At 47.2% G+C, this 26,126-nt stretch overlaps 1 protein-coding gene across 1 annotated transcript in view; it reads right to left on the bottom strand.

Moving 5' to 3' along the window:
- Positions 1–1,839: 1,839 nt before the first annotated feature.
- Positions 1,840–26,126, bottom strand: part of INA (internexin neuronal intermediate filament protein alpha) — a 58,455-nt gene continuing 34,168 nt past the window's right edge. The window contains exons 2-3 of the mRNA XM_085606655.1: positions 6,449–6,573; positions 1,840–4,029 (exon numbers count right to left, since the gene is read on the bottom strand). Coding sequence (XP_085462781.1) covers positions 3,756–4,029; positions 6,449–6,573 — 399 coding nt within the window. The 3' untranslated portion in view covers positions 1,840–3,755. The remainder of the gene's footprint in view (positions 4,030–6,448; positions 6,574–26,126) is intronic.

Here is a 26,126-nt window from a genome sequence, read left to right as displayed (position 1 = left end):
CCCTATAAGATATTTTAAAATGCAGCCTTTGCAACCATTTAACCAAAACAGATTTACTTTCACTTTCTTCTTGTTGGCAATTTAATTGTGTCAGAGCCTTTTTTTTAAATAGTATAAGCGGTCAGACTGCTTTTGATCGCCCCCCCCCCCCTCACCCCCCTGACCTTACTCCCTTTTTATTGTCACACCTTGAGCCCCAATTGATGGGTTCCCGGAGTGAAATGTTTCTAATGCCAGCACTGACTGTATGGAAACTAGGCTGGACAAAGTAGTGGGACAGAGATCTGATTCCATTCCAATTTTTCCAGGTCAGCATCCTGCTTTGGTCTATGCTGACAACAGTCTCTGCTCACTACATCCCAAGGTCTGAAGCAGCCTTCAGACCTTGATGTGATAGGCCTCCAACTTTGCAGCTGTTGGTACGGGCTGTCTGGGATTTGTATTCCATTTAAAAATATCGTCCAAAAAGTGCAAGAAAACTTAATAAAAGAGAAATTCAAATGTATGTGCCTGACTGGGACACTCAGGGGGCTCTCATGTTACAAGGTGATACAAAGCAAAGTGTCGATTTAATAAACATTAGAAAAGCAAGTGTGCAGCGCCCCGCAAGCACGCGCGCAACCCCAATAAACAATACCCCTATGCTGGGAGTAGATGTATCCTCGTTTTTCAACACTTGGCAACATGATGCGTGACAAATTGACGAAATGTGGCATGGTTTGCTCTTCGTGGTTTAGTGTGATGGCACTTTATAGGGGCGTGACTGCCTGCCGCAGCACTGAGTTTCTGGTCTTCCATCTCTTCCAGTCCAATACGGAGAATCGTTCCCTCTGACTATGTATTCTGCTCCTTGCTCGGCAGAGGCAACAAGCCTTGTCTTCTTCCAAACCACAAATTCCTCACCTTTTCAGTTTTGTGACTCAGTTCCTACACAGGATTTCTTATACAGAAATAACGCCTGACATAAAAATGTTGCCCTTTATATTGTATACAAACATATCCCTTTGAATTAATATTTTATCATATTAACTCCGATGGGGTGATATTTTTTGTAGACTATATTTAGGACACGATATTTATGGCAGACAATATATCGACAATGATATTCTGGCACCACACTGTTCTACACTAAAAATACTCCTTCAACAAGTGCTACATGCAAAACTATACCAAAACATAAGGGCAACCACCATTGGCCTGCTCTCCTGAGAAACCTCATGCAAACCTATACCAAAACATAAGGGCAACCACCATTGGCCGGCTCTCCTGAGAAACCTCATGCAAACCTATACCAAAACATAAGGGCAACCACCATTGGCCGGCTCTCCTGAGAAACCTCATACAAACCTATACCAATACATAAGGGCAACCACCATTGGCCGGCTCTCCTGAGAAACCTCATGCAAACCTATACCAATACATAAGGGCAACCACCATTGGCCGGCTCTCCTGAGAAACCTCTGTCGGATTTCCCAGGCAACCCTTCGTTGCCTTTGAGGGACCATTGGGTGAATGAAGTCAGAACTGGTCCCCAAACCCAAGCAGACACTGAAAAACAACAAACTTTTGGGAAAGCTTACTGATGGCGATTGTTAGCAATGCAGGGCTAGGTAAAGATGTTATTTCTACATTGGACGTCCCCCTTTAACTGTCACCACTATAACTGCGCTCCACTTTCATTTGAAGTGCTTGCAGTCTCTTTGCTTTGTAGGAAAAAATACAAATATCAAACAGGTCCACTTGTGTTACACATTGGCAACTTCAGCCTTCAATCCATGTTCACTCTCAGAAGAATAATTGAGTCGAAGCAAAAAAGGAGAATAGTGACTTTTGGACTTATTCACTTTATTAGTTTGTGCTTTATGTGATAAGGTAACCAGTGACTTGGTTGTGTGATTGTAAAACCTGATTTGATTTCAGGCAAAAGATTCCTTGTGAACATAATCTCAAAGCACAGTATACTCATTCTAACGCACCAGACACTAATCTTAAGTCTCAGATCCTGCAAATCCGTCACTCTCGATAGGGCATTTCAAACCCACTGTGTTCAAAGCCTTGCTTGGTAGTGCTGCCTTGAAGAAGCTCTTGTGTGTGATCCTGGAGGAAACTGAATTCATAAGCCATGGAGTGTAACCCAAGCCCTACCCTGGAACCACAGGATGTGGCCACCAGAGGAATCTCATGGATGGAATCGGTAATGGCTCCCTGAACACAAGAACTCAGAGGAAAGAAATATCTGACTCGACATCTTGCTTCCTTAGTCTCGGTGACGCAATTATCCACACAGAGTGCCAACAATTTCACTCTTTCCCGGCCTGATGTGAGCAAGAGATCCAAAGTGGTGGCACCAGGCGTGATGTCAATTGTATTCTCTCATGGAAGGCTTTGTCACACACAACCATGCTTTTCGGATTACTATTCCTTGTGAAAAAAGAGACACATTTGGTTTTATATACTTACTCATACGTACATGTGAATTTGGGTGCATTTACTATTTTGCTTGTGAATCAATAGATTATGATATCACTCTCTTCCATTAAATCTCCAGATACACTGAAAGACGTATGTGCTTTTAAATACAGTAAAAATCACGCTCTATGTGAAAATCATACACAAACACTCAAATTCTAAGTGCCCAGTGGACACAAGATCCTCTAGTTAAGAAAAGCTATGAGTAAATACCTAATCTTGCATGTGCTCCCCACTGGATATGTGCAATAATAACACTGTCATTTGGTGCCCAAACGCCTCCTCTGCTGCCAGTGAGATGAGATCATCTGACCAGGAGTAAACATTCATAGGACAGGAGTGAGGGAATTAGACTGGCAGACTGGGATTCTGATCCGCTCCATCCCTCGCAGGAATGGAGGCCCGTGTGATAAGAGTAATATTGCTCATACTGTGCTTTTGTGGCATGCAAGAGGTTACACCTTTGTAAATTTGAATCTATGTGCTTTTTAATAGTCTATAATGAACTACAAGAAATGCTTCTGGTGAATACATCTATGAAGAATTCTAAGGAGAGCTGCTGAGAAATGTTAACACATTTAAATTGTCAGAGGGAAAGAACGTACAAAGGAAAGAAACTGTTGTGATGTTTTATGACTTTCATTGGTAAACCCAAACATTCTAAACATTTCACTGGGATGAGCTGGGGGTGACCTTCGATTTGGCTTCGATCCTTCAGACAGATCACATTTGGTGATCCATTTGAAAATATTTCTTTAATCTCTAATGGTTACTTCATTTATTCTCATATTTCATCGTGTTACTACTCTCCTTGTACATTGTTATAATGTTTTAGATTTCATGCCTGATTGCAAAGGTATTGCTTCTGAATAGACCTTGTTCAGTCATGAGTGAAAACAATGCAAGACAAATGGCTATTTCTAGTTTACTAACTTGGAGAGTTAATGGGACAATAGTGCTTCTCGCCTAATGCAAAAGATAAAAGAATGACCCTTAAATATCTGGGATCACGCAAAAAAACCTTGAGAACGGAAAAGGAAACTGGGATTGTGCTACTACTGCTCACACTGACAGCCCAATCTTTAACTCAGGCTGGACGGTAAGTAAGCAGAAGCCAGAATGCTTTTGTCATCACTTAGATTGGCATCAGCATCGCCCTATGACAAGGTCAAGTGACAGTTTGGGAATGTAGTTAAAATGACTTGTCTATATACCCCCCCACCATAATAGTTTGATACTACCTTTCTATAAGGGTTGTTAATGCTAACTGGGCATTTTATTTCTTACTACTCTGGCTTTTCAGGTTTCTTAGTAGAGACTACAGTCTCCTCAATAATTTCCTCAAACGTTTCTCCTATATGAGTAGATGTTTTAGACACCAGTTTAGATGTCTCGTCACGTTCTGCCTTTTTACTAGATACAACAGTGGGTGATAATTTTGAGGCTGAGGAACCATACACCTTAGACTGAAATGAATAACTGGGATTTGTATATGGGTTCTGGGATGAAATGCTAATTCCTCCAGTGCTGAATCGGGTTTCTTCGCCTTCTAGCAATTTCCTGCAAGTACATAAAAAATATATATTAGATTGGAACTGGGAAAAAAACTTACAATACTGAAACACACTAGAACTATCCATTGATGCTTAAGCCATCACCAAAACAATTCAATCCGTCAACAATGCAATTCTTACAATCGATTCTAGAGAAGGTCCTTAAACATGGAAAGACACATGAATATTTACCTTCTCTGAAGGGGGTTTAGCTACAATTGTCAGAATATGGAAGTCTCTGATTTATATGTTGTCCAAACAAGTAACACTCTTAATTCTCCTCCCACCTTTCCATCTGTTACACTAATTTATCTCATCATTTAGACTCTTGGAGACCTATTAGGCACTAAGACTGGTCTCAAGCACAAAGAGTCAAACTCTTGCATGGAATCTTGCTCAGCCTCATGCTTGAAACATTTCCTTCCTTTTCTTGTGACAGATATTACAAACATAACATATTCCTCCCTTGTATCAGAAGAAAAACAAAAAGGAAAACAAGAGAGCAATGGTGGGATGCTTAATTGAATCTCAGCCACTGGTAATTACCCTGGGCCACGTTCCAGTCCATCGTTTCTCTGCCTACAGTGCCACTCTAGACAGAGACCAGCCATATGCAAATCACTCTTGGTCCTGCCCCAGAAGGAACAGCACAACCCAAACTGCCAAGCCAGTCCCCTTCAAGATGGGAACATAAACAACTCTAGACCTGTTTTGGCCTATTTAGCACTCAACCAGTGATGTATAGATTTATTCCTATGAAATAGTGAACAAAGACGCTATGTCTGGGTATACCAGTAGCACCGAGGAAAACAAAACGGCGATGGATGGAATGCTTGAATTAAATTCTGCCACTGGTGTTTATTCGGTCCTCATTCCAGTCCATCTTTTCTTTGTTCACTATGCTATTCCAAGGAGCCGGCCATAGTCTTGTTTCTGGACTCAACACAAGCCCTCTAAAACAATCTACCATCAACCCCCTCTTGAAAAATCATTCCTAGACCAGATGATCTTGGCAAGCTTCAGACCTATCTCCAAAGTTCAAGAAACTTGTCAAATTGGTAAAAGTAAGGTTGTGGAGAAAATGCAGGAATATGTGGAACTAAATAAACCTCTCTATGATCATCCGTCAGGGTCCGTGCCTGCAAGAAGCACTGAATTCACCTCAGCCAACATTAGAAAAAGCTCTAGTTTCCCATTGACAAAATACAGTTTTCATATTCCTTGATTTTTCTGCTACATACAATTCTCATTCAATCATTTTACCATTCACAGTCTATTCGGGACTGGGTCAGTGAATTCGCCTACACACCTTGTGTCATGTAGAATACCATAACAATCTTCACGCTCTTCTACCTACCTTTTAACATATACACCAATCATAGCTTTTTCAGCAGTGTCAGGTGATCTTTCAAAAGTGTAATGCTGATACCTGAATTCACTTCCAAATAAAAAACAGACCACAGAACAAATCTAACATCACCTTCTGCTTGGACCAGGTATTCACATGGACAAAGAATAGGCTCATCTGCATAAATGGAGCCTCTTTCAGATAATAAGAGGAATAATGAACAATTCACTACCCTTCAACTAAGGCCCAGGCTTTGGAACTCCTCCGTCAACTTCACTGAATGAAACTAGGCATACTCAATTCTAAACTCATGTTCACTACCCAAGTCAACATAGTGGTCAAGTGAGTCAATCTGCAGATCTCTCTGCTCTGTAAAATCCTACCACTACTCCAAACCAAACACCTGGGGGAGGTAACTAGATCTCTTGCCAGGGCCCTTCTTGACTACTGCAATGGCTTTTGCCATAAACGGGCAAAAAGTTGTTTCTATGTTGAGATTAATGAAACTCTACCATGGTAGTTTCATGATGTAAATGTGGTAAAGTCATGCAATTTATTGTTAATAAGTAGATTTAGACTAATATTTGGAATGGCATAAGAAATTAGGATCATGTCTAAAAACTAGACCTCCTTCATGTGTATTCTTGACATTACACCTAGTGCATGCTAGCTGTGGTAATGGCAGGGTAAGCATTACACTGCCAACTTGGCATCTAGACAGATATATCCTGTTTTAGACCTATACCACTTCAACGCATCTAATGTAAAAGGGATCATATAAACAGAGGTGCATGTACGGCTCATCAGATTTTTGATGGGATTCTGTCTAGCTGTACCAACTTCATGAAGGATCAGCTCTGCATTCAACAATCTACCTGTTTTCTTATAGGCAAGGCCAGTTTACTAATTTGGAATTTGCATTTGCCCACATTTACACATACTATAAGTAACGGCCTAGAATAAAATCTACTACTGGAATGTCCATTTGAATTTTCTAATGAAATTTAACTGGTTTGCATCAAGCGATGAAAATTTTATTTGGGTCATACAATAAAAAGGTCTGCTACATTAGAATTACCTGTAAGCAGCTATTTCAATATCCAGAGCCATCTTGACATTGAGTAAATCTTGGTATTCTCTCAGATGGCGAGCCATTTCACCCTTTGTGGTCCTTAGGTCAACGTCCAATTGATTGATCGTGTCCTGCAACAAAACACCCAACACAAGAGTCACTAACAGCCTAATTAATGGCAGAGCATTGGCAGAATCATACGTATCGTTTAATCAGGTAGTTGAGTTTAACCAGAGATTACATTATAGAATCATGTGGAATGGGTTTACAATTTAAAAGACATTTTTTGATGGTCTCTGAAAACTAATGAAGAAAACGTTCTTCCTTAGGCAGAGACAACCGAATGACTGATTTGAAGAACATGTATGCCAAGCCCCAGCTTAGAGGAAAGCTTCTGTCAGTACTGAAACCGGGCAGTCTATCCTTAAGTCAGAAACGGGCTTCAGGTTAGTGAATGGCCTCTTCTGCTGTGCAAACAGAGCAATTACTTTTCAAGGCAGCTTACTAGACAGTGCATATGCTGTCTGCTGCGCCACATATTATGGACTACCAAGAGGCTTGGAGTTCACTCATTGCTTACCATTGATTGGCTTTCCTTATCACTCTCATTTACCTGCTCCCAATTAGTTTATCAGCTTGTCAATCTTAAATTTGTCCCTCCAATGGAGCATTTTGCCTCTATACAATCTCTCTGATTGGCTGGCATCACTTCTTCCACTGCTTGCTTTTCAAGCACTACTTTATTCTTTTGTGTGAAGCACTCCATTAGCGTGTGTGTGTGTTTGAGAAATCTCCCTTGTGTACATCTCTCCTCCTACACTCCGTTGTCTGATAGCTTCTTCCTACCCTCCGCCCTCTTGCGCTCACCCGTGTGCTCCTCCCCACTGCTTCCCCCATCAGTGCCCTCCATGTTGCTTTCCCTCTACCCGTGTTGCTTTTACCCTACCCCTCACTGTTGCTTTCGAATCCCCTCTCTAATTGCTTCAACGTTCCTCCCACCCTCCCCTATGTTGCTTCACCATTTACCCCCGTTCACCCTATGTTGCTTCACTATTCCCTCCCACCATCCCCAGTGTTGCTGCCGCATCCCTGACTGCTTAAAAAAAATGCTTTCGCACCATTTAGTTTCTTTTTAGTTACTGATCCAACTCAGATCGGTAACTAAAGATGAAAACAAGCACCAGTGTCATTTTGAAGTTGTGCACATGTGTGGTACAGGTGCCTACAAAATGACATGGGCTGCCGTCCTTAGTTTTTAATTTACTTTAGTCATGTTGGACAGCATCGCGCTAAGGTAACTGTAACTCACGCCCTCCACAGGACAGTTTTTTCATGAATAATTTTACAGCACATGTTGCTGTGATATTAGCAGTGATATCATAGAAGATGTTGAGAGAGATGGTAAGATGTGGGGTAATTAGCAGTGCATGGGGAGAGTGCAATTTATAGTTGCCTTTGTGCACGAGTTATAGTTACTTTAGACAACCCAGATAACTCCAACTATAACTGCTGAATTTCTATGGTTTTGTGTGTGCAAACTCTGAACCTAACTATAAAGTCCCTATAACCTTTGGTTTTTTAGTGAATTTCTAAGGTTTTTTCAACTCTAGTTCCTAATTATAACGTACCTGTAACATTTGTTTTTTTCCGTGAATTTCACAGTTTTTTAATGCTATTTCCTAACTATAATGTCCCTGTAACCTTTGTTTTTTTCAGCGAATTTCTAGTTTTTTTTAACTCAAAGAAATATTTAATAACCATACGCTAATCCAACTGCAGCCTCGCTTGGCCTGACCTGTGGCCATGCCGAGCAGCCAACCCTCGCCCCACCTGCAGCCAACCCCACACTGTGCACGGCCGCAGGGCCTGGCCTGTGGCCAACCCCCCAAAAGGCAGCCAACATGGGAGAGGGGCATGCATCCCCCTCCCCCGAGCTGATTTCTGGCCTTGGGGACCCCATCTACCAGGGTCTGGCCACATTATAAAGGGGGAGGGGAGCATGCAGCCACCTTCCATGGACAATTTGGCCCTGGTCAACCCATCACTCGGGTCACTGCACCTTTTTAAATAGGGATGGAGGCACGGCCCGAGGACCCCATCCCCTGAGACCCAAACAAAAAAGGGTGAGGACCCTGGAGCCCCCATGGCACCCACTACATCCTTGTTGGAAGCTGTAGTGGGAAGCCCCAATGCCCCTACGGCCCCATCTGGCTCCCTGCCTCCAGTGAAAGCTGGCATTGCTCCCACCCGCAGGGAGCAATATGTTCATCTGCTTCCCTGCCCGCTTCAGTGTGGCACCCCACCCCGCACTTTGTTTTTGGCGGCCGGTCCCCTGGAGATTTTGCCCCCGGGGTCAAAAGCAGCCAGGGGAATGGGAGGCCACATGCACCCTCTCCCCATTATATAATAATTCCCCCCAGACCGTGGCCCACCCGGGTTGGGGGGGCTAGTAAAAACAAGTGTGGGAAAACGTGCTTATTTTTTTTAAAATAACTTTTTTGACCTCTGGCAGGGACTCCACCACCAGGCCTACCCTGTCCCCTAGTCTTTTTCCATGCTTTTTTCTTGGGACCTGGAACAGTCCGAGTCCCAAAATGGCCACCACCACTTCCTGGTTGAAGTGGTGGCAGCCAATCAGATCTCATTTTGAGATCGGTCAGATTTGCGGACCCTTCACGTCTCAAGATATACGTAAATCTTTTTCCTTTAATAACTCCAAAACTACTTAACACATTTACACCACATTACAAAAAGGGCTCTTTCTGAACCAAGAGCTAGCTTTCAGCCAAATTTGGAGTAATTCCTTCCAGTGGTTCGTCCTGTAGTCGTGTCAAAAATCCCTATTGAAAATTGCATGAGGAAAATGCGTTTTGAGAACCTCCCTTTTTGCTCAGCCCCCGCTTGACAAATCACCCTAAAACTTTCCAAACAGGCAGCTGAAGTGAGTAACAAACTAGTTTTGAAAAGATTGTAAAAATTTGGTCGAATCGCACCAAAGTTATTAGCAAATTAAAAAAATGTTTTTCCTATGGTAAGTAGGTCCTACCAAGAACTGCCTACTGACTATATATATATATATATATATATACACACACACACATATATATTACCTACTGGCGGTCGCCAGTAGGTAGTTATAGTTAGGACCCTGTTTCCATAGGAAAACCGCAACATTCTATTTTGAATAACTTTGGCGCCGGTCGACGAATCCTCGCGAAATTTTCAAAATAGGTGGGGCGCTGCGCTCCGCTCCTACCCTGAAAGTCTCGGGGGGATTCGTCAAGCGGGGGCTGAGATAAAAGGGGGGTCCCAAAACGCGTTTTTCCCATGCATTTTTCCATAGGACCTTTAGACACAGCTACAGCCCGAACGACTGAACAGAGTTCCTTGAAATTTGGCAGAGAGGTAGTCTACAGGTCAAGGAAGTGCCTTTTGTAGGTTTGGTGTAAATCTGTTCAGTAGATTCTGAGAAAATAGCCTTTAAATCAATATATATATCTGAGCCAGCTTACGGTGCGCTTACGGTGCGCTTACCGTACGCGTACGGTGACGTGCGCGAGCGCGATTCTGATTGGCTGTTAGATCTTAGTAAACATTCGAATCGGTCGAAACCAGGAAGCGGCGGCCGCCATTTTCTCTCTCGCACTCTGAGTGGGGATTAAAAAACAAAGGACCAAAACATGTAAAGGGGCTGTTTAGACAGCTCCTAAGCACCTAGCCATGTTGGGGGAGTCCCCCAAGATCCCCAAGGCCAAAAACGGAATTTTAATTTTTTCGATAATTTTGCCGATTACGCTTACCGTACGCGTACGGTAAAAAAATTAAAAAAAAAAAAATTATCCATACTCTCCCCACCCCATGTGCAAATGCTGCCTGAAGGGCACCATTTGTGCATGGCATATCACAGATGTGAAAAATTAAAATATTACCTTTCACAACGAAGCGCATCATATGTCCTCCATGTGTGCATGGTGCGCGAAGCGCATCGTGCGTACATGGCCCATCTAGCGTAACGTGGGCACGCGGTGCGCGTAGCGCACCGCGTGCCCACCGTGCGTGCACGGCACTAACTGCGTAAAGTGGGCGCGCGGCGCGCCAAGCGCACCGCGTGCTCACTGTGCGCGCACGGTGCGCGAAGCGCATCGTGCGTACATGGCCCATCTAGCGTAACGTGGGCACGGCACTAACTGCGTAAAGTGGGCGCGCGGTGCGCGAAGCGCACCGCGCGCTCACTGTGCGCGCACGGTGCACGCACGGAACGAACTGCGTTAAGTGGGCGCGCACGCCACGAATGGGCGCGCACGCCGCGAAGCGCATCGTGCGTACATGGCCCATCTAGCGTAACGTGGGCACGCGGTGCGCGTAGCGCACCGCGTGCCCTCTGTGCGTGCACGGCACTAACTGCGTAAAGTGGGCGCACGGCGCGCCAAGCGCACCGCGTGCTCACTGTGCGCGCACGGAACGAACTGCGTTAAGTGGGCGCGCACGCCACGAATGGCGTAAAGTAACTTAGCATTTAAAAAACCGTACAAATTCACTGAAAAAACCATAGGTTTCACACACGTTATAGTTAGGAATTAGCATTTAAAAAACCTTGCAAATTCACTGAAAAAACCATAGGTTTCACACATGTTATAGTTAGCGGAAATTTTACTGATAAAAAACCAATGAAATTCCCCTGTTATAGTTAGTGCAGGCAACTATAACTCACGCGACCGCAATCTTCTGCTGATGACATATGTGTCTTTATGAAAAAAAAATATTTGTAATATATGTATAGCTAAAAATGTATGCAAGAAGACATGGGCAAATAAGTGTCTAAATACAGTATTAGCATCAGCAGAGGATTGCGGTCGCGTGAGTTATAGTTGCCTGCACTAACTATAAAAGGGGAATTTCATTGGTTTTTTATCAGTAAAATTTCCGCTAACTATAACATGTGTGAAACCTATGGTTTTTTCAGTGAATATATATATATATATCACTGAAAAAACCATAGGTTTCACACATGTTATAGTTAGCTGGACATTTCACTCATAAAAACCATTGAAATTCCCCCGTTATAGTTAGTTCAGCTAACTATAACTCGCGCGACCGCAATCCACTGCTGATGACGTCACATATTACATCACTGTATTCACTAAGATTTTTTTTTTTTTTTTGAAAAACGTTTTTATTGGCATTTATATGGAAAGACATACACAGGCACAGGTGGTAACGCCATCAGCACAGAGATTTACATAGCAAGCGCGCTCAGTCGTAGCCTTCTGGACCTCACAGTCTTGTGGGCACCCAGGCCACCCAGCCCTATCCTGAGTAGGGCCACCGGTGTGTGTTCCCGGGAGCAGCCATTGTGCGTGTCCTACCGGAGCGCGGCCTGATCTCTGCGCCGCAGGGGCGCCGCGCAGTGTGTTTGGACCCTTGTGCGTAGTGTCGCGAAGGCGAGAGAAATGCAGCCAGTGGATAACTATGAACGAACTGGGGGCAAGGAACCAGGGGGTTGGGAAGGGTGCACTATGTCGGCTATCAGGAATGCTTGTAACTATGCGCTCGAGAGCTGGACCAGCGTGAGAGAGCAAGGACAGAAAAGGGGGGGGGGGGAGCCAGGGGGGCGCGGACGCCGGGAGGGGGGAGCGCGCCGGGGGGGCCGGGGCACCAGCCGCAGCCTATGAGGGGTCCGGTGGCAGAGCATGCGGCACCTGCCACTGCGAGGCCCCGGGCGTTTGGACTGCCCGCGCCGCTCCCCGGGAGGGCTCTGCGGTCGCTGGCGCCCCCAGGGGATCTATCGGTTGAGTACTCGCTGCAGCCGCTGTTTCCTGCGTGAAGGAGTGCAATAACATGGCCCAGGGCATGGAGATCGGGTGTTTGCGCATCCCTCGGGCCTCCTCCGTTCTAAGTGCGGTTTCCTCCGCCTTGCCCCATTTCTTGACCGCCCCCACCCATGCCGCCGCCGGGGGCCCCCCCGGCGACTTCCAGTGCATACCGATGCATCGCTTAGCAAGGAGCAACATTAAGAAAGCGAACCTCCGTTCCACTTTCTGCGACTTGTGACGGTCATGAATCCCCAGCGCACACGCCTCCCATGTGTCAAGGTCTCGGAACCCCGTGACCGCTTGTTGGGCAGTGTGAATTGTGTGCCAGTAACTGTGTAGTGTCGGACAGTCCCAGAACATGTGCTTGAACGAGGCCGCGGGCTCCAGACATCTAGGGCAGCAGAACGCCCCGTCAGGGTAATATTTCTGCAGCTTTTCAGGTGTTAGGTACGCCCGGTGCAGAACATGCAGCTGTATATTTTTAAAACGGTAATTGCGGGACACTTTTTTGGTGTATTCGAGGGCCCTAGCCCAATCCCTGTCGTGTAGGGGCCGCTGGAAATCATCCTCCCAGTGGTCCCGGAGGGTCGCTAACGTAGGACTCCGCAGGGCTCTCACCGCTTTGTATATCCACGTGACGAGATGGCGGCCGGGACCCATCTGCAGTATCGCGTGAATGACCGGGTGTGTGGGGGGCTCCGCCTCCATCCTTCCCCACTGCCTGTGGCAGTCCGTGAGAAGCTGCCGGTGCCGGAGGAACTGTCCCCTGGGCAGCTCGAAGTCTCCCGCCAGCGCCTCGAAGGATTGCAAACTGTCACCGGAGAACAGCATTCCCACCTCCGTTATCCCATGTGCCGTCCACGCCCGCAACATTTGTTCCGTGTAGTATGCCCGGCCCCTAGGGAGCCCCACCAACGGCAGCAGCGGGGAGTACAGGGGGGTGTCCCGGTGAAGGCGATGAACTCGTGCCAAGCAGGCGCGCGCCGTCATGACCTGAAGGGGCCGGGATACTGGCGGTGCTGCACCCGGCAGCAGCATGCGGTGGACGGCCGGGGTCGGGATCCGCCCCGCTTCCGTGATCAACTCCTCCTGAGCTCGGCCCGCCGTCCAACGCGACACCCACTGCAATTGGGCGGCAAGGAAATACGCCTCGAACGAGGGAGCCGCTAACCCGCCCTGATCCAGGGGCAGTTGCAGTTTCGCCAGGGCTATCCGCCGGCGACCGCTGCCCCAAATAAGGGTCCCGAGCAGAGTATCCAGCTCCCGGAACAGGGATCGCGGAGGAACCACCGGAAGATTGGAGAAGAGGTACAGCAGGCGCGGGACCAGGATCATTTTTGCCACGGCTATCCTTCCCGGCACTGCCAGGTGGAGACCCTTCCAGAAATGGACCTGGGAGCGGATGGTGCCCATCAGCGCACGGTAATTCCCCTCATATATATCCTGCGGTGTGTGGTACAGCTTAACTCCGAGGTAGCGGACCGCCTGGGGACTCCACGAGACTTCAACGTCTCCCATTCGTATCGGTCCCTGGGGCACAGCCTGTGTCAAGGGGTAGACAGTGGACTTGGCCCAGTTCACCCTGAGGCCCGTCACCTCTGCAAAGTCATGCAGGATACGCGATATCGGGGTCAAATCAATCGTGATGTCCCGGACGTATATGAGTACGTCATCGGCGTACATCGATACTGCATGGGTAGAATTGCCGATCGGGATGCCCTATTCCCCGCTCTCCTCGCGCAGCATGATCGCCAGCGGCTCCATCGCCAAGGCGAAGAGGAGGGGAGAGAGGGGACACCCCTGTCTGGTCCCGCGCTGGATCGGGAAGGAGGCCGAAATGAGAGGGCCTATGCGCGCTCTGGAGCTGGGCAAGGAGTAACTGAGCCGGGTGTAAGCTAACAGTTTGGGTCCAACGCCCATGCGCAGGAGGACCTGAAACAGGTAGGCCCAGGAAAGCGTGTCAAACGCTTTTTCAAGGTCAAGCACCAGACACGCCGCCCGGGGGAATCGCTCCCGCACCTGGTCCTGCACATGGAACAACCGCCGTATGTTAGAAGAGGTGTGTCTGCCGGGCACGAATCCACACTGATCCGGGTGTACCAGCCGTGGGAGGACCGTGGCGTACCTGTCAGCCAGGGCCTTCCCAAAGATTTTGTAATCCGCCGACAACAGAGTGATAGGTCGGTAGGAGCCTAGCTGGTGCGGGTCCCTATCTGGCTTAAGGAGGGACACTATGACGGACTCGCGCATGGAACGAGGCAGGACTCCCGCGTCTACAGCCGCTCGGAGCTGCAACTCAAGTTGCGGGACCAACTGTGTCGCGAACGTCTGGTAAAAGTCTAGGGGGAAGCCATCGAGGCCGGGGGCCTTATGGGTGGCTAATGCCTTCATGGCGTGGCGAAGTTCGGCCGCCCTGATAGGGCGATCGAGGTCCTGGCGCGTATCGCGATCAATGCGGGGGAGCCGAATACGGTCCAGGAAGGCCGCCGGGGTCGCAGCCGACGCCACGAGACAGGGGCTTGTGTATAAGCGCATGTAGTGCTCTTGGAAGGCCTGAAGTATCTGCCCCTGCGAATGCACCAGGGTGCCCCGGACGTCATGGATGGCCGTGATGGTCGGGAGGCGCGCGTCCTGTCTTATGAGCCACGCCAGCAGGGCACCCGCCCTGTCGCCCTCTGTGTGGGCCCTAGCAGCGTAGGCCGCGAAATTAAACCGGCGCATGCTTGCCAACGCCTCGGCGTATGCAGTCTCGGCGCTAGCCTGCGCGGCCGGCGTGAACCTGGCCGGATCCGTCTCTTTAGTGAGTGCGGCCAGTGCCTCCTCTGTCCGCAGAATGTCGCCCTCGAGGACCCGCCGGACCCCTGTAATATGTCGGATGCAATTGCCACGCATCACAACCTTAAAAGCATCCCACTCCGACGCTCGGGTACTAGCTGTGCCGGCGTTCTCCCAGAAATAATGACCGATGTGGTCCGCCAAGGTCTGGCGGAAGACCGGGTCTTCAAGGCTGTCCCGAGGTAAGCGCCACGTGGGGACAGGGGGATGTGGCGGGCGCCACTGCAGCGTGATTGTGTGGGCGTCATGGTCCGATATAGTTCTACCCAGGTAGTCAGCGTCCAGAACGGTGGAAAGGACGGCGGGGGAACAGAGGAAACAGTCCAAGCGCACTCTGAGGTTGTGCGGACGGGAGTAAAAGGAGTATGGCTTAGTGGTGGGGTTCCGAGCCCGCCAAGCATCCGCCAAGGACCAATGGTGCAGCCAGGCCGTGAACCGTTTGGCTTGTGTGACGATGGGGGAAGCGGGGGGGGGGCGGATGGGAGCGATCCAAGGTGGTGTCTTGCACGCAATTATAATCGCCCCCCAGGATCCACGGCACCTGCGCGTATGCGCTTAAGGGGGTGGATAGCGCGTCCCAAAATTTGGACTGGTCCACGTTCGGCCCATAAATGCTTCCCAGTAAGAGCGTCTGGCCGTCTAATCGACCAAGTAAGAGGACATAACGACCCTCCGGATCTATTACGTGCGATATCTCCTGAAAAGGAACCCCCGGTCGCACCCATATGAGGGCACCGCGGGCGAATGCAGAGTAAGTCGTAGCATACAAAGTCCCACGCCAACGCCTGCGCAGTTTCGCCACCTCCCCCGCCGCAAGGTGTGTCTCCTGCAGGAGCGCAATGTGTGCCTGGTGCCGCTTGATGTATGCGTATGCAGAGTATCGCTTGCGCGCCGTGTGCATGCCTCGCACGTTCAGTGTGAGGAGTGTGATTTTACCGGCTTGTGCCATCAGTGCATGTGGCTAACGCGCTTCGCAGGGCCGGTCAGCTGGGACCCCCAGAGGCCCCCCGGCGCCCATCCCCGTGCCCCCCCCCGTGGGTCCCGCCCTGCATCGTGGGAGCGCAGCAGTGCATGGGAATGGACATAGTGCAAAAGGTGTACGTGAGGAGGGAGAGGTAAACTATGGTGAGGCGAACGGAACTTGCCCCAACTTGGAGGACCTATCGCCAAGCGCGGTACGTCCAAACTGACTCCCGGGTTGTATGGGAGCATGAACCTAGTAGGAAGGGGGGAGTTCGGCGGCGCCTGCAGCGGGCTCTACGGGTGGGCTGTGTACGATATCTAGGATGAGCCACTTGGGGAATATGGGCGCTGCTGAGGAGGGATAGTGCCCAGGGCGGCGGGGAGAGCGCTACTAGCGCCGGGCCAATAGTAACAGGAAGCAGGGGAAACGGTGGCCCAGGTTGCGAATGTGTGTCCCCTTGTCCATAGTCACTCATATCAGATCGTCGGCCGTTTGCGGGGTGACTGAAGGCAGGGCCCCCGAGTCAATCCCAGACTGTGTCGCCTCACTGTCCTCTTCCTCCTCTGATGTGAAGACATGGGGGGCCCACTCCAGGTCCGTCGCCGGGGAGGCCGGACGTAGGCCCTCCACCGCTTTGATGGCCTGTCGCCTTTCCAGGACGATCTGCTCCAAGTCCGGTGACCCCAAGGTGCGCGACGGCCCCCCGGGGGTACCCTGGCGGCCCCGTCTACGAGAGCGCTGCCTCCTCCGGCCCCCCGCAGGCGCTCGCTGTTCATTAGGGCGCCCGTTCCTCCGGGCCCCCGTACAGTTCTGGTCCGCCCAGTCGTGTGCCTCCTCCGGCGTTGTGAAAAAGTGAGTGACCCCGCCATGGATGATCTTCAGCCGGGCTGGGAATAGTAGAGAGTACTGTATGTTTTCTGCTCTAAGGCGCCGTTTCACCTCCAGGAAGGACGCCCGCTGGCGCTGGACTGCCCGTGAGTAGTCGGGGAAGATCATAACCGTGTTGTTTTCAATGCGTAAGGGGCCCGCCTGTCGGGCTGCTCGCAGTACGGCATCCCGGTCCCTGAAGTGGAGGAATTTGGCCAGCAGCGGGCGAGGTGGGGCTCCCGGCTGCGGCCTGCGAGCTGGCACGCGGTGTGCCCGCTCGACAGAGAAGTAGGCCGTTCGGTCCTCGCCCGAGGTGAACGACTTAGTCCAAGCTTCCACGTACTCCACCGCATCTGCCCGTTCAATTCCCTCCGGCAGCCCAATGACGCGGATGTTGCAGCGTCGAGACCGCCCCTCCAGGTCGTCAACACGCTCCTCCATGGCGGACATGCGACTCAACAAGGTACGCATCGAGTCCTGGTGGGTGTCCACCATAGGCTGGAGGTCGGCGACCGCTTTGGCGTTGTCCATGACTTTATCCGCCAGCTTACGGTGATCGTCGCGGAGAAGATTGACGTCCGTAGTGAGGGTGCCCAGCTGCTGCTCCAGCGAGAGTCGCGACTGTTCGATCGCCGCCAGGACCTGATCCAACTTGATCGACAAGGACGGGTCCGCGACCAATCCTGCGGCCGCCGGGGCCCCTCCCCGAGTACCGGACGGGCCCCCCGACGCCGCTCCGGATGCTGGCACCACCGCCCTGGACTTGCCCATGATGGCGACTGGCGAGGCTATCATCACTGTATTCACTAAGATACTGTTAATAAGTCAGTTATACAATTAATTTTACAAAAAAAACCATCCATTTAGACACTTATTTACCCATTTATTCTTCCATTAACCTTTAGATATACATATATAAAAAATATTTATTTTTCAGAAAGACACATATTCACTGGATGATGTCATCAGTGATGTCATCAGTAATGTCATTTGAGATGTCATCAGCAGTGGATTGCGGTCGCGCGAGTTATAGTTGAACTAACTATAACGGGGGAATTTCAATGGTTTTTTACGAGTGAAATGTCCAGCTAACTATAACATGTGTGAAACTATGGTTTTTTTAAGGGAATTTGCAAGGTTTTTTAAATGCTAATTTCTAACTATAGCGTGTGTGAAACCTATGTTTTTTTTAGTGAATTTGTAAGGTTTGTTAAATGTTAATTTATGTATGTATTATTATATTTTTTATATATTTATTTTACAATAAACTACCTATGTATATAGTTATAGATTGACTGTATCCTGTAATATGGAATGGCTCAGCTCTTTTTTTTTTAATTTGAAGTTGAATAGCATAGTTAATATCTTCTATAAACTTATAAACAGTTTTTTTTAAGGGTTTTTCACCGTGCGTGCACCCCTTGATTTTTTGAAAAAAAGAAAAATGTTTTTTTCACCCTTCGGGGTCCTTCAGGGACCCCCTGACAAAGGCTAGGGGGTCAGGAACTCTCTACCCTGTCCCCTTTTCACATTCTCGACCTTTCTTTTTCACTGTCACACACAAAATGGCGTCCGCACCGTGCGCGCACTGTGCGCGCACCCCGCGATTTTTTGAAAAAAAATAAAATGTTTTTTTCACCCTTCGGGGTCCTTCAGGGATCCCCTGACAAAGGCTAGGGGGTCAGGAACTCTCTACCCCTGCCCCCTTTTCACGTTCTCGACCTTTCTTTTTCACTGTCACACACAAAATGGCGTCCGACACTTCCTGATTTCGACCGATTGGAATGTTGACTGACATCTAACCACCAATCAGAATTACGCTTGCGGACATTTGGTGCGCGCACGGTGCGCGCATATAGATATTTATGTACTTTTAACTGCAATTTTCTCAGGAACTACTGAACAGATTGACACCATATATGCAAAAGGCACATGCCTGACCTCAGGAATACCTCTTTGCCAAATTTCAAGTAATTCTGTTCAGCCGTTCGGGCTGTACCTTCGACTAAAGGTCCTATGGGAAATTGCATGGGAAAAGCGCGTTTTGGGACCCCCCTTTTTTCTCAGCCCCCGCTTGACGAATCACCCCGAGACTTTCAGGGTAGGAGCTGAGAGGAGCGCCCCATTAGTTTTGAAAATTTCACGAAGATAACTCAACCGGAGCCAAAGTTATTCAAAATAGAATTTTCAGATTTCCTATGGGAACTCGGTCCTAACTATAACTATCTACTGGCGACCAGTAGATAATATATATATATATATATATATATATATATATATATATATATATATATATATATATATATATATATATATATATATATATATATATATATATATATATATCGAAAAAGAGAAACTGTGAAACAGGAACTCCTGGTGGCATTAAACCTGAGTTTGGCAACCCCAGCATGTGTCAGACCCGTTTTTAATTAAGCGGGCTTGGAGGAGTATGTGATAGCGGAGGTCGGCTCCGCTTTCTGGCACGCCCCTCGTTCAGGAGCTCCGCGTATGCCGGCAAATCTTTTGGTCTATGGTGCATGGAAAGCACAACGCGGCGCCCCCCCAACCTGGACTGTTTATAGGTATTGGGGAGAGGGAGCAGATTGTCTGCTGAGAGGGTTGCCTGGCAACGATGAAATCCACCATGCAGATCCCGCAGAATAAAGGGAACAGGCGAGTCAAAAAATGGCATTATCATGTGCTAGGGCGGGTCACTGTACCTTGCTCTGTATTTTAGACTGTCTTGTTCCTGACAGCGGGAGCCTCAGCACAGCAACACGAGGATCGTTGGGCAGGAAAGCGGCAAGTACTATCTGGAAGAACCTTCTCTGTCCGCTTTCTACTGCCATAACCCTCAGCCAATGAGAATCCTCGGCAGGATTTTTAACAAAAGCCCCGCGAAAACTTACAGCTTGGAGCACACAGCAAACACCCGGCATTGAGGAAGGCAACCGCCGAAACGCGTCTGCCAGGGGCTGATAGTGTGGACATCGCGAAGATTGCTTTGTGTATCCTGGTGGCATTAAACCTGAGTTTGGCAACCCCAGCATGTGTCAGACCCGTTTTTAATTAAGCGGGCTTGGAGGAGTATGTGATAGCGGAGGTCGGCTCCGCTTTCTGGCACGCCCCTCGTTCAGGAGCTCCGCGTATGCCGGCAAATCTTTTGGTCTATGGTGCATGGAAAGCACAACGCGGCGCCCCCCCAACCTGGACTGTTTATAGGTATTGGGGAGAGGGAGCAGATTGTCTGCTGAGAGGGTTGCCTGGCAACGATGAAATCCACCATGCAGATCCCGCAGAATAAAGGGAACAGGCGAGTCAAAAAATGGCATTATCATGTGCTAGGGCGGGTCACTGTACCTTGCTCTGTATTTTAGACTGTCTTGTTCCTGACAGCGGGAGCCTCAGCACAGCAACACGAGGATCGTTGGGCAGGAAAGCGGCAAGTACTATCTGGAAGAACCTTCTCTGTCCGCTTTCTACTGCCATAACCCTCAGCCAATGAGAATCCTCGGCAGGATTTTTAACAAAAGCCCCGCGAAAACTTACAGCTTGGAGCACACAGCAAACACCCGGCATTGAGGAAGGCAACCGCCGAAACGCGTCTGCCAGGGGCTGATAGTGTGGACATCGCGAAGATTGCTTTGTGTATCCTGGTGGCATTAAACCTGAGTTTGGCAACCCCAGCATGTGTCAGACCCGTTTTTAATTAAGCGGGCTTGGAGGAGTATGTGATAGCGGAGGTCGGCTCCGCTTTCTGGCACGCCCCTCGTTCAGGAGCTCCGCGTATGCCGGCAAATCTTTTGGTCTATGGTGCATGGAAAGCACAACGCGGCGCCCCCCCAACCTGGACTGTTTATAGGTATTGGGGAGAGGGAGCAGATTGTCTGCTGAGAGGGTTGCCTGGCAACGATGAAATCCACCATGCAGATCCCGCAGAATAAAGGGAACAGGCGAGTCAAAAAATGGCATTATCATGTGCTAGGGCGGGTCACTGTACCTTGCTCTGTATTTTAGACTGTCTTGTTCCTGACAGCGGGAGCCTCAGCACAGCAACACGAGGATCGTTGGGCAGGAAAGCGGCAAGTACTATCTGGAAGAACCTTCTCTGTCCGCTTTCTACTGCCATAACCCTCAGCCAATGAGAATCCTCGGCAGGATTTTTAACAAAAGCCCCGCGAAAACTTACAGCTTGGAGCACACAGCAAACACCCGGCATTGAGGAAGGCAACCGCCGAAACGCGTCTGCCAGGGGCTGATAGTGTGGACATCGCGAAGATTGCTTTGTGTATCCTGGTGGCATTAAACCTGAGTTTGGCAACCCCAGCATGTGTCAGACCCGTTTTTAATTAAGCGGGCTTGGAGGAGTATGTGATAGCGGAGGTCGGCTCCGCTTTCTGGCACGCCCCTCGTTCAGGAGCTCCGCGTATGCCGGCAAATCTTTTGGTCTATGGTGCATGGAAAGCACAACGCGGCGCCCCCCCAACCTGGACTGTTTATAGGTATTGGGGAGAGGGAGCAGATTGTCTGCTGAGAGGGTTGCCTGGCAACGATGAAATCCACCATGCAGATCCCGCAGAATAAAGGGAACAGGCGAGTCAAAAAATGGCATTATCATGTGCTAGGGCGGGTCACTGTACCTTGCTCTGTATTTTAGACTGTCTTGTTCCTGACAGCGGGAGCCTCAGCACAGCAACACGAGGATCGTTGGGCAGGAAAGCGGCAAGTACTATCTGGAAGAACCTTCTCTGTCCGCTTTCTACTGCCATAACCCTCAGCCAATGAGAATCCTCGGCAGGATTTTTAACAAAAGCCCCGCGAAAACTTACAGCTTGGAGCACACAGCAAACACCCGGCATTGAGGAAGGCAACCGCCGAAACGCGTCTGCCAGGGGCTGATAGTGTGGACATCGCGAAGATTGCTTTGTGTATCCTGGTGGCATTAAACCTGAGTTTGGCAACCCCAGCATGTGTCAGACCCGTTTTTAATTAAGCGGGCTTGGAGGAATATATATATATATATATATATATCCACGAACTCCTCGTAAGCTTTTTCGATCCTTCCAACAAAAAGGAGCGTAGACCACATCAAATCAGCGATAAAGTGCGTTTATTTTCTCCTCAGTGCAGCGATGTAACAGCCATTACGCGTTTCAGCCCCGGAGGGCCTTGATCACATGACGCACTCGTCATCAGTCACATGATTTTTAAACCATTTTTTTCCTGTTGCTTTTTTTGTAATTTAAAGTGCAAGTGTGTTTTCAAAAGTGACAGTGCTTTAAACCACGTTATTACATGATCAACAATACACTAGCCTTCTAACATCCCCCCAGAAATCAGTATTTAAAAGACTCACATGATGATATCACGGGTTTAAATGTCTTTTTAGGGACAAAGAATGCCAATTAAGTGCAAAGATCGCAAATCAGTGTAAACAGAATGAAAACATAGTGCAAATAACATTCGGTTGAACTGTGCAAAACAATGCAAATTAAAAACAAATTGCCCACAAATAGTTTCTTCACTTACAATCATAGCTTAAATGCCACGTAAAGTAACTAGATGGAAACCCAGATTAATTTAATGTTACATGTCACACATGGATAGTCCTTTAATTGCTAAAAGGGAGGTTAAAACACAAGCTTTTATAAATAATTAAAAGAGATGTTTCTTTGTGCCTAAACCATTTAGCTTTATGGAAATGGTGACGGGATATAGACTAAAATAGTCATCCCTCTGGTGGTTAGTCTCGGTGGATGTCGACTTACCAAGGCATTGCTGATCACCCAATAAACAGTGTTAAGAAATGTGTTTTTTTATTATTATTATTTTTTAAAAATTTGGTTTTATTATTTGTAAACATATTAAATAACGTGTAAGTGCAAAGCAGCTATTTATTAAAATAAATAAATAGTTTGCTAAAAGAAATGGATTTACTTTAAAAACATGTCATGATAAAATATCTACCATAATGGTTTAATTAATCTGAGATCCTGGAGTACAGCTGTCAAGAAGGCCTGTTAACTTGATAAAATATTTGGTTAATAGACATAAAATATATCTTTTGTAGTTAAGTTAACCAGGCCATTGTTGAAACTAGAGAAATGTGTGGAGGTCTTCAGTCATGTTCAGACCTCCCGGATGTTTGGAATCTAGTTCCAAAATGTATCTGGTTTCAAGTCTGCGCAGAGATTTTTCCCTGTCACCACCTCTTTTGGAAATGGGAATGGCATCAATTATAAAAAAAGTTAAAAACTTAGAGTCTGATTGATGCTTTTCCTTGAAGTGGCGGGCCACTGGATATGATTGATCAGCGTTTTTGATTGCCCGGATATGCTGTAAAATTCTTTTGTGTCCCTGAAGTTTTGTGCTGCCCACATATTTTAAACCACAGGGACACAGAAGAACATACACCACATGGTCTGTTTTACATGTGAGGGCTTTATCAATTTTGATTTCCTGTGTCTTAAAGGGTGTGGTGTAAGATGTAGTATTAACACCATTCTGATATGCCTTACAGGTTTTGCATTTAGTGAAACCTAATCTGCTAGAGAGCCAGTTAGATGATGGTTTGTCAATTGGGTTATTCTGAACTAGTATGTCTTTCATTGAAGGGGCTTTACTGTACGTAATAGATGGTTTGATGGGCAACAAATGGCCTATCACTGGATCATTTAGTAAGATAGGCCAATTCCTTTTAATAATCTGGTAGATCTCTTTTTCCTGATTATTGTAGCCCAAAATCATCCTAAAGTTGCCCCTTATGGAAGTGGCGTTAGGAAGTGGGTGGTCTAATTCAGTAAGCAGCGATTTGGTCTGGAGCAAGTGTTCCCTAGTGTGTTTCATGCTTTTTTGAATAGCTTTTTCAATGCATTTGTGAGAGTAGCCTCTCTCTAGGAATCTGTTTTTACTGGCTTGTTGAGCTGCTGACAAGTCAATTGGATTGCTACAGATTCGCCGCAACCTAACCATCTCACCATAAGGGATACTTTGAATTAGATGTTGGGGGTAGGCACTGGACGCGTGTAATACAGAATTCCCTGCTGTCGGTTTTCTATGTATTCTAGTTGCCAGTGACACTTCTTTGATGTAGATTTCCACACCAAGAAAAATGACTTTGTCAGAGTTTATATCAGCCATAAATTCAAGATTAAGATCGTTAGTGTTCAAACTCTTAATGAATTCCTCAGCTTCAGTTACTGTGCCATCCCACACAACAAAAAGATCATCTATATATCTCAGCCAGAGTTTTACCTTACTACGGAGAATGAACTCATGTTGGCTCTTGAGGACCAGCTCCTCCCACCAGCCCATGTGTAGACAGGCATAGCTGGGGGAAAAGCTGGCCCCCATAGCCACTCCGCGAATCTGTTGGAGCAAGGAACTCTGAAAGAGAAAGATATTGTTGTGCAGACAGTATTCAATCATTTGAACAAGCATTTTGTTGTGTCGATCTTGTTCTGGGGGTCTTTTGTTGAGATAGAATTGGACAGCCCTTAACCCATCTTGGTGATTGATGCTGGTGTATAGTGACGTAATGTCCATTGTCATAAGTATAAATTGTTCTTGCCATACAAAGTCATTGATTTTTAAGAGAAAGTCACTGGTATCTCTAAGATAGGAAGGTAAACCCTGAACAAATTCCTGCAAAAAATAGTCTATGTACTGAGATGTATTTTCCATAAGACTATTGCGTGCGGAGATTATAGGTCTCCCTGGAGGTCGAACTGGGTCTTTGTGTAGTTTGGGTAGAAAGTATATGACTGGCGTCGTAGGTGTATCATTTTTGAGATATTTGTATTCATCAGCTGAAATGAGTCCAGCACTTTTCCATGATAGAAGTTTTGTGTAGTAGAGATTGTATGTTGTTTTTAGACTCAAGTTATCGCTACGACCATAGCATCTGCGATCTGAGAGTTGTCTCATGGCCTCCTCGATGTATTGTGTTTTCTCCCAAATTACCTCCTTTATCAGCATTTCGAATTATCAAATCAGACTTGGATTTAAGTTTTTTCATTAGTTGATGGTATTGAATATCAGATTTGCTCATTTTGTATTTCGATGTTTTCTGTATTTTGACATTCAAGGATTTAATGCCCACTGTGATCTGTTCATTAAAGATATCAATTGCATCTCTCATGGCTATTGGGGTGAAAGTAGATTTCGGTTTGAATGGTGATATTGACTTAGGCTGATTACAGGCAGTGTTGGCAATGTCACTTCTAATCGGAATCATGTCTGGTTGAGAGATCGTTTGAGCTAGCTCCTCCATAACTTTAAGGATGGGTATGTCAGATCCTGTAAGGTTAAAGGGAGGTGAAATAGGTTGATCTTGTGTCATGCTCTCACTTAGTGGTGGTGTATCAGGTTTCTTATTTACCAGATGGAATTTTTTGAGTTTTAATTTCCGTATACCTTTAAAGATATCTATTCTGGTGGAGGCATAATTAAATTGATTTTTGGGACAATATGACAGCCCCAAAGATAAGATCTTTTTTTCTGATTCATTTAAATGGATATTAGAAAGATTTACAACGGTATTGTTGTGCGCACTTAGTTCTTTTGCGGTTTGCGCTTCCATTTCCTTTGATTTTGTTTTCTTTGATTTATATATATACCCTTTTTTTCTTTTTAGGGGGTTGCCCCTAAATCACCTATATATGCTACTTTTTATTTTTTGGGCGGATAACCCCCAAAACCCCCAATTTTTGTAAAAACACCTTACTCACTTTTACCTCTGCCCACGCCTAAATCCTGAAATTACCCTTACCTCTTTAGCTCTACCGACCCATTAACCCTAAAAATCACTTACCTGCAAAGTGAAGGTATGCCGAGTAAAGCACATGTCAAGTAAAGGCTCAGGAGTAAAGGCTATGTGGGCTAAAAACTGCGGACAAAAGGTTACATACTGGAAAAAACACGTCATCAGCAAAAAACAAAATCTAAACGGGAAAAGGACATCACATAGAAATAAATAGAAAATGCTGTCGAATTCGGCAAAATATACAACTCCACGAGAAATAAATTTGCAATTAATGACCCAAGACTAATACATCCAAAAATAATAAGACCGAATTCTTAGAATGTGTACAATGCGTTTCTATAATCACATTTCAAATTATTTTTGTTGGTAGGTTCTCCTTACGATTAACAGATGTAGGGAACAATGGGAACAAAAATAATATAAAATGTGTAATTTGAT

The sequence above is a fragment of the Triturus cristatus genome, chromosome 1_2 (genome assembly GCF_964204655.1).
Source record: "Triturus cristatus chromosome 1_2, aTriCri1.1, whole genome shotgun sequence".
Lineage (NCBI taxonomy): Eukaryota > Metazoa > Chordata > Amphibia > Caudata > Salamandridae > Triturus > Triturus cristatus.
The sequence above is the reverse complement of the archived record's forward strand: the minus strand, read 5'-3'. Positions and strand labels throughout refer to the sequence as shown.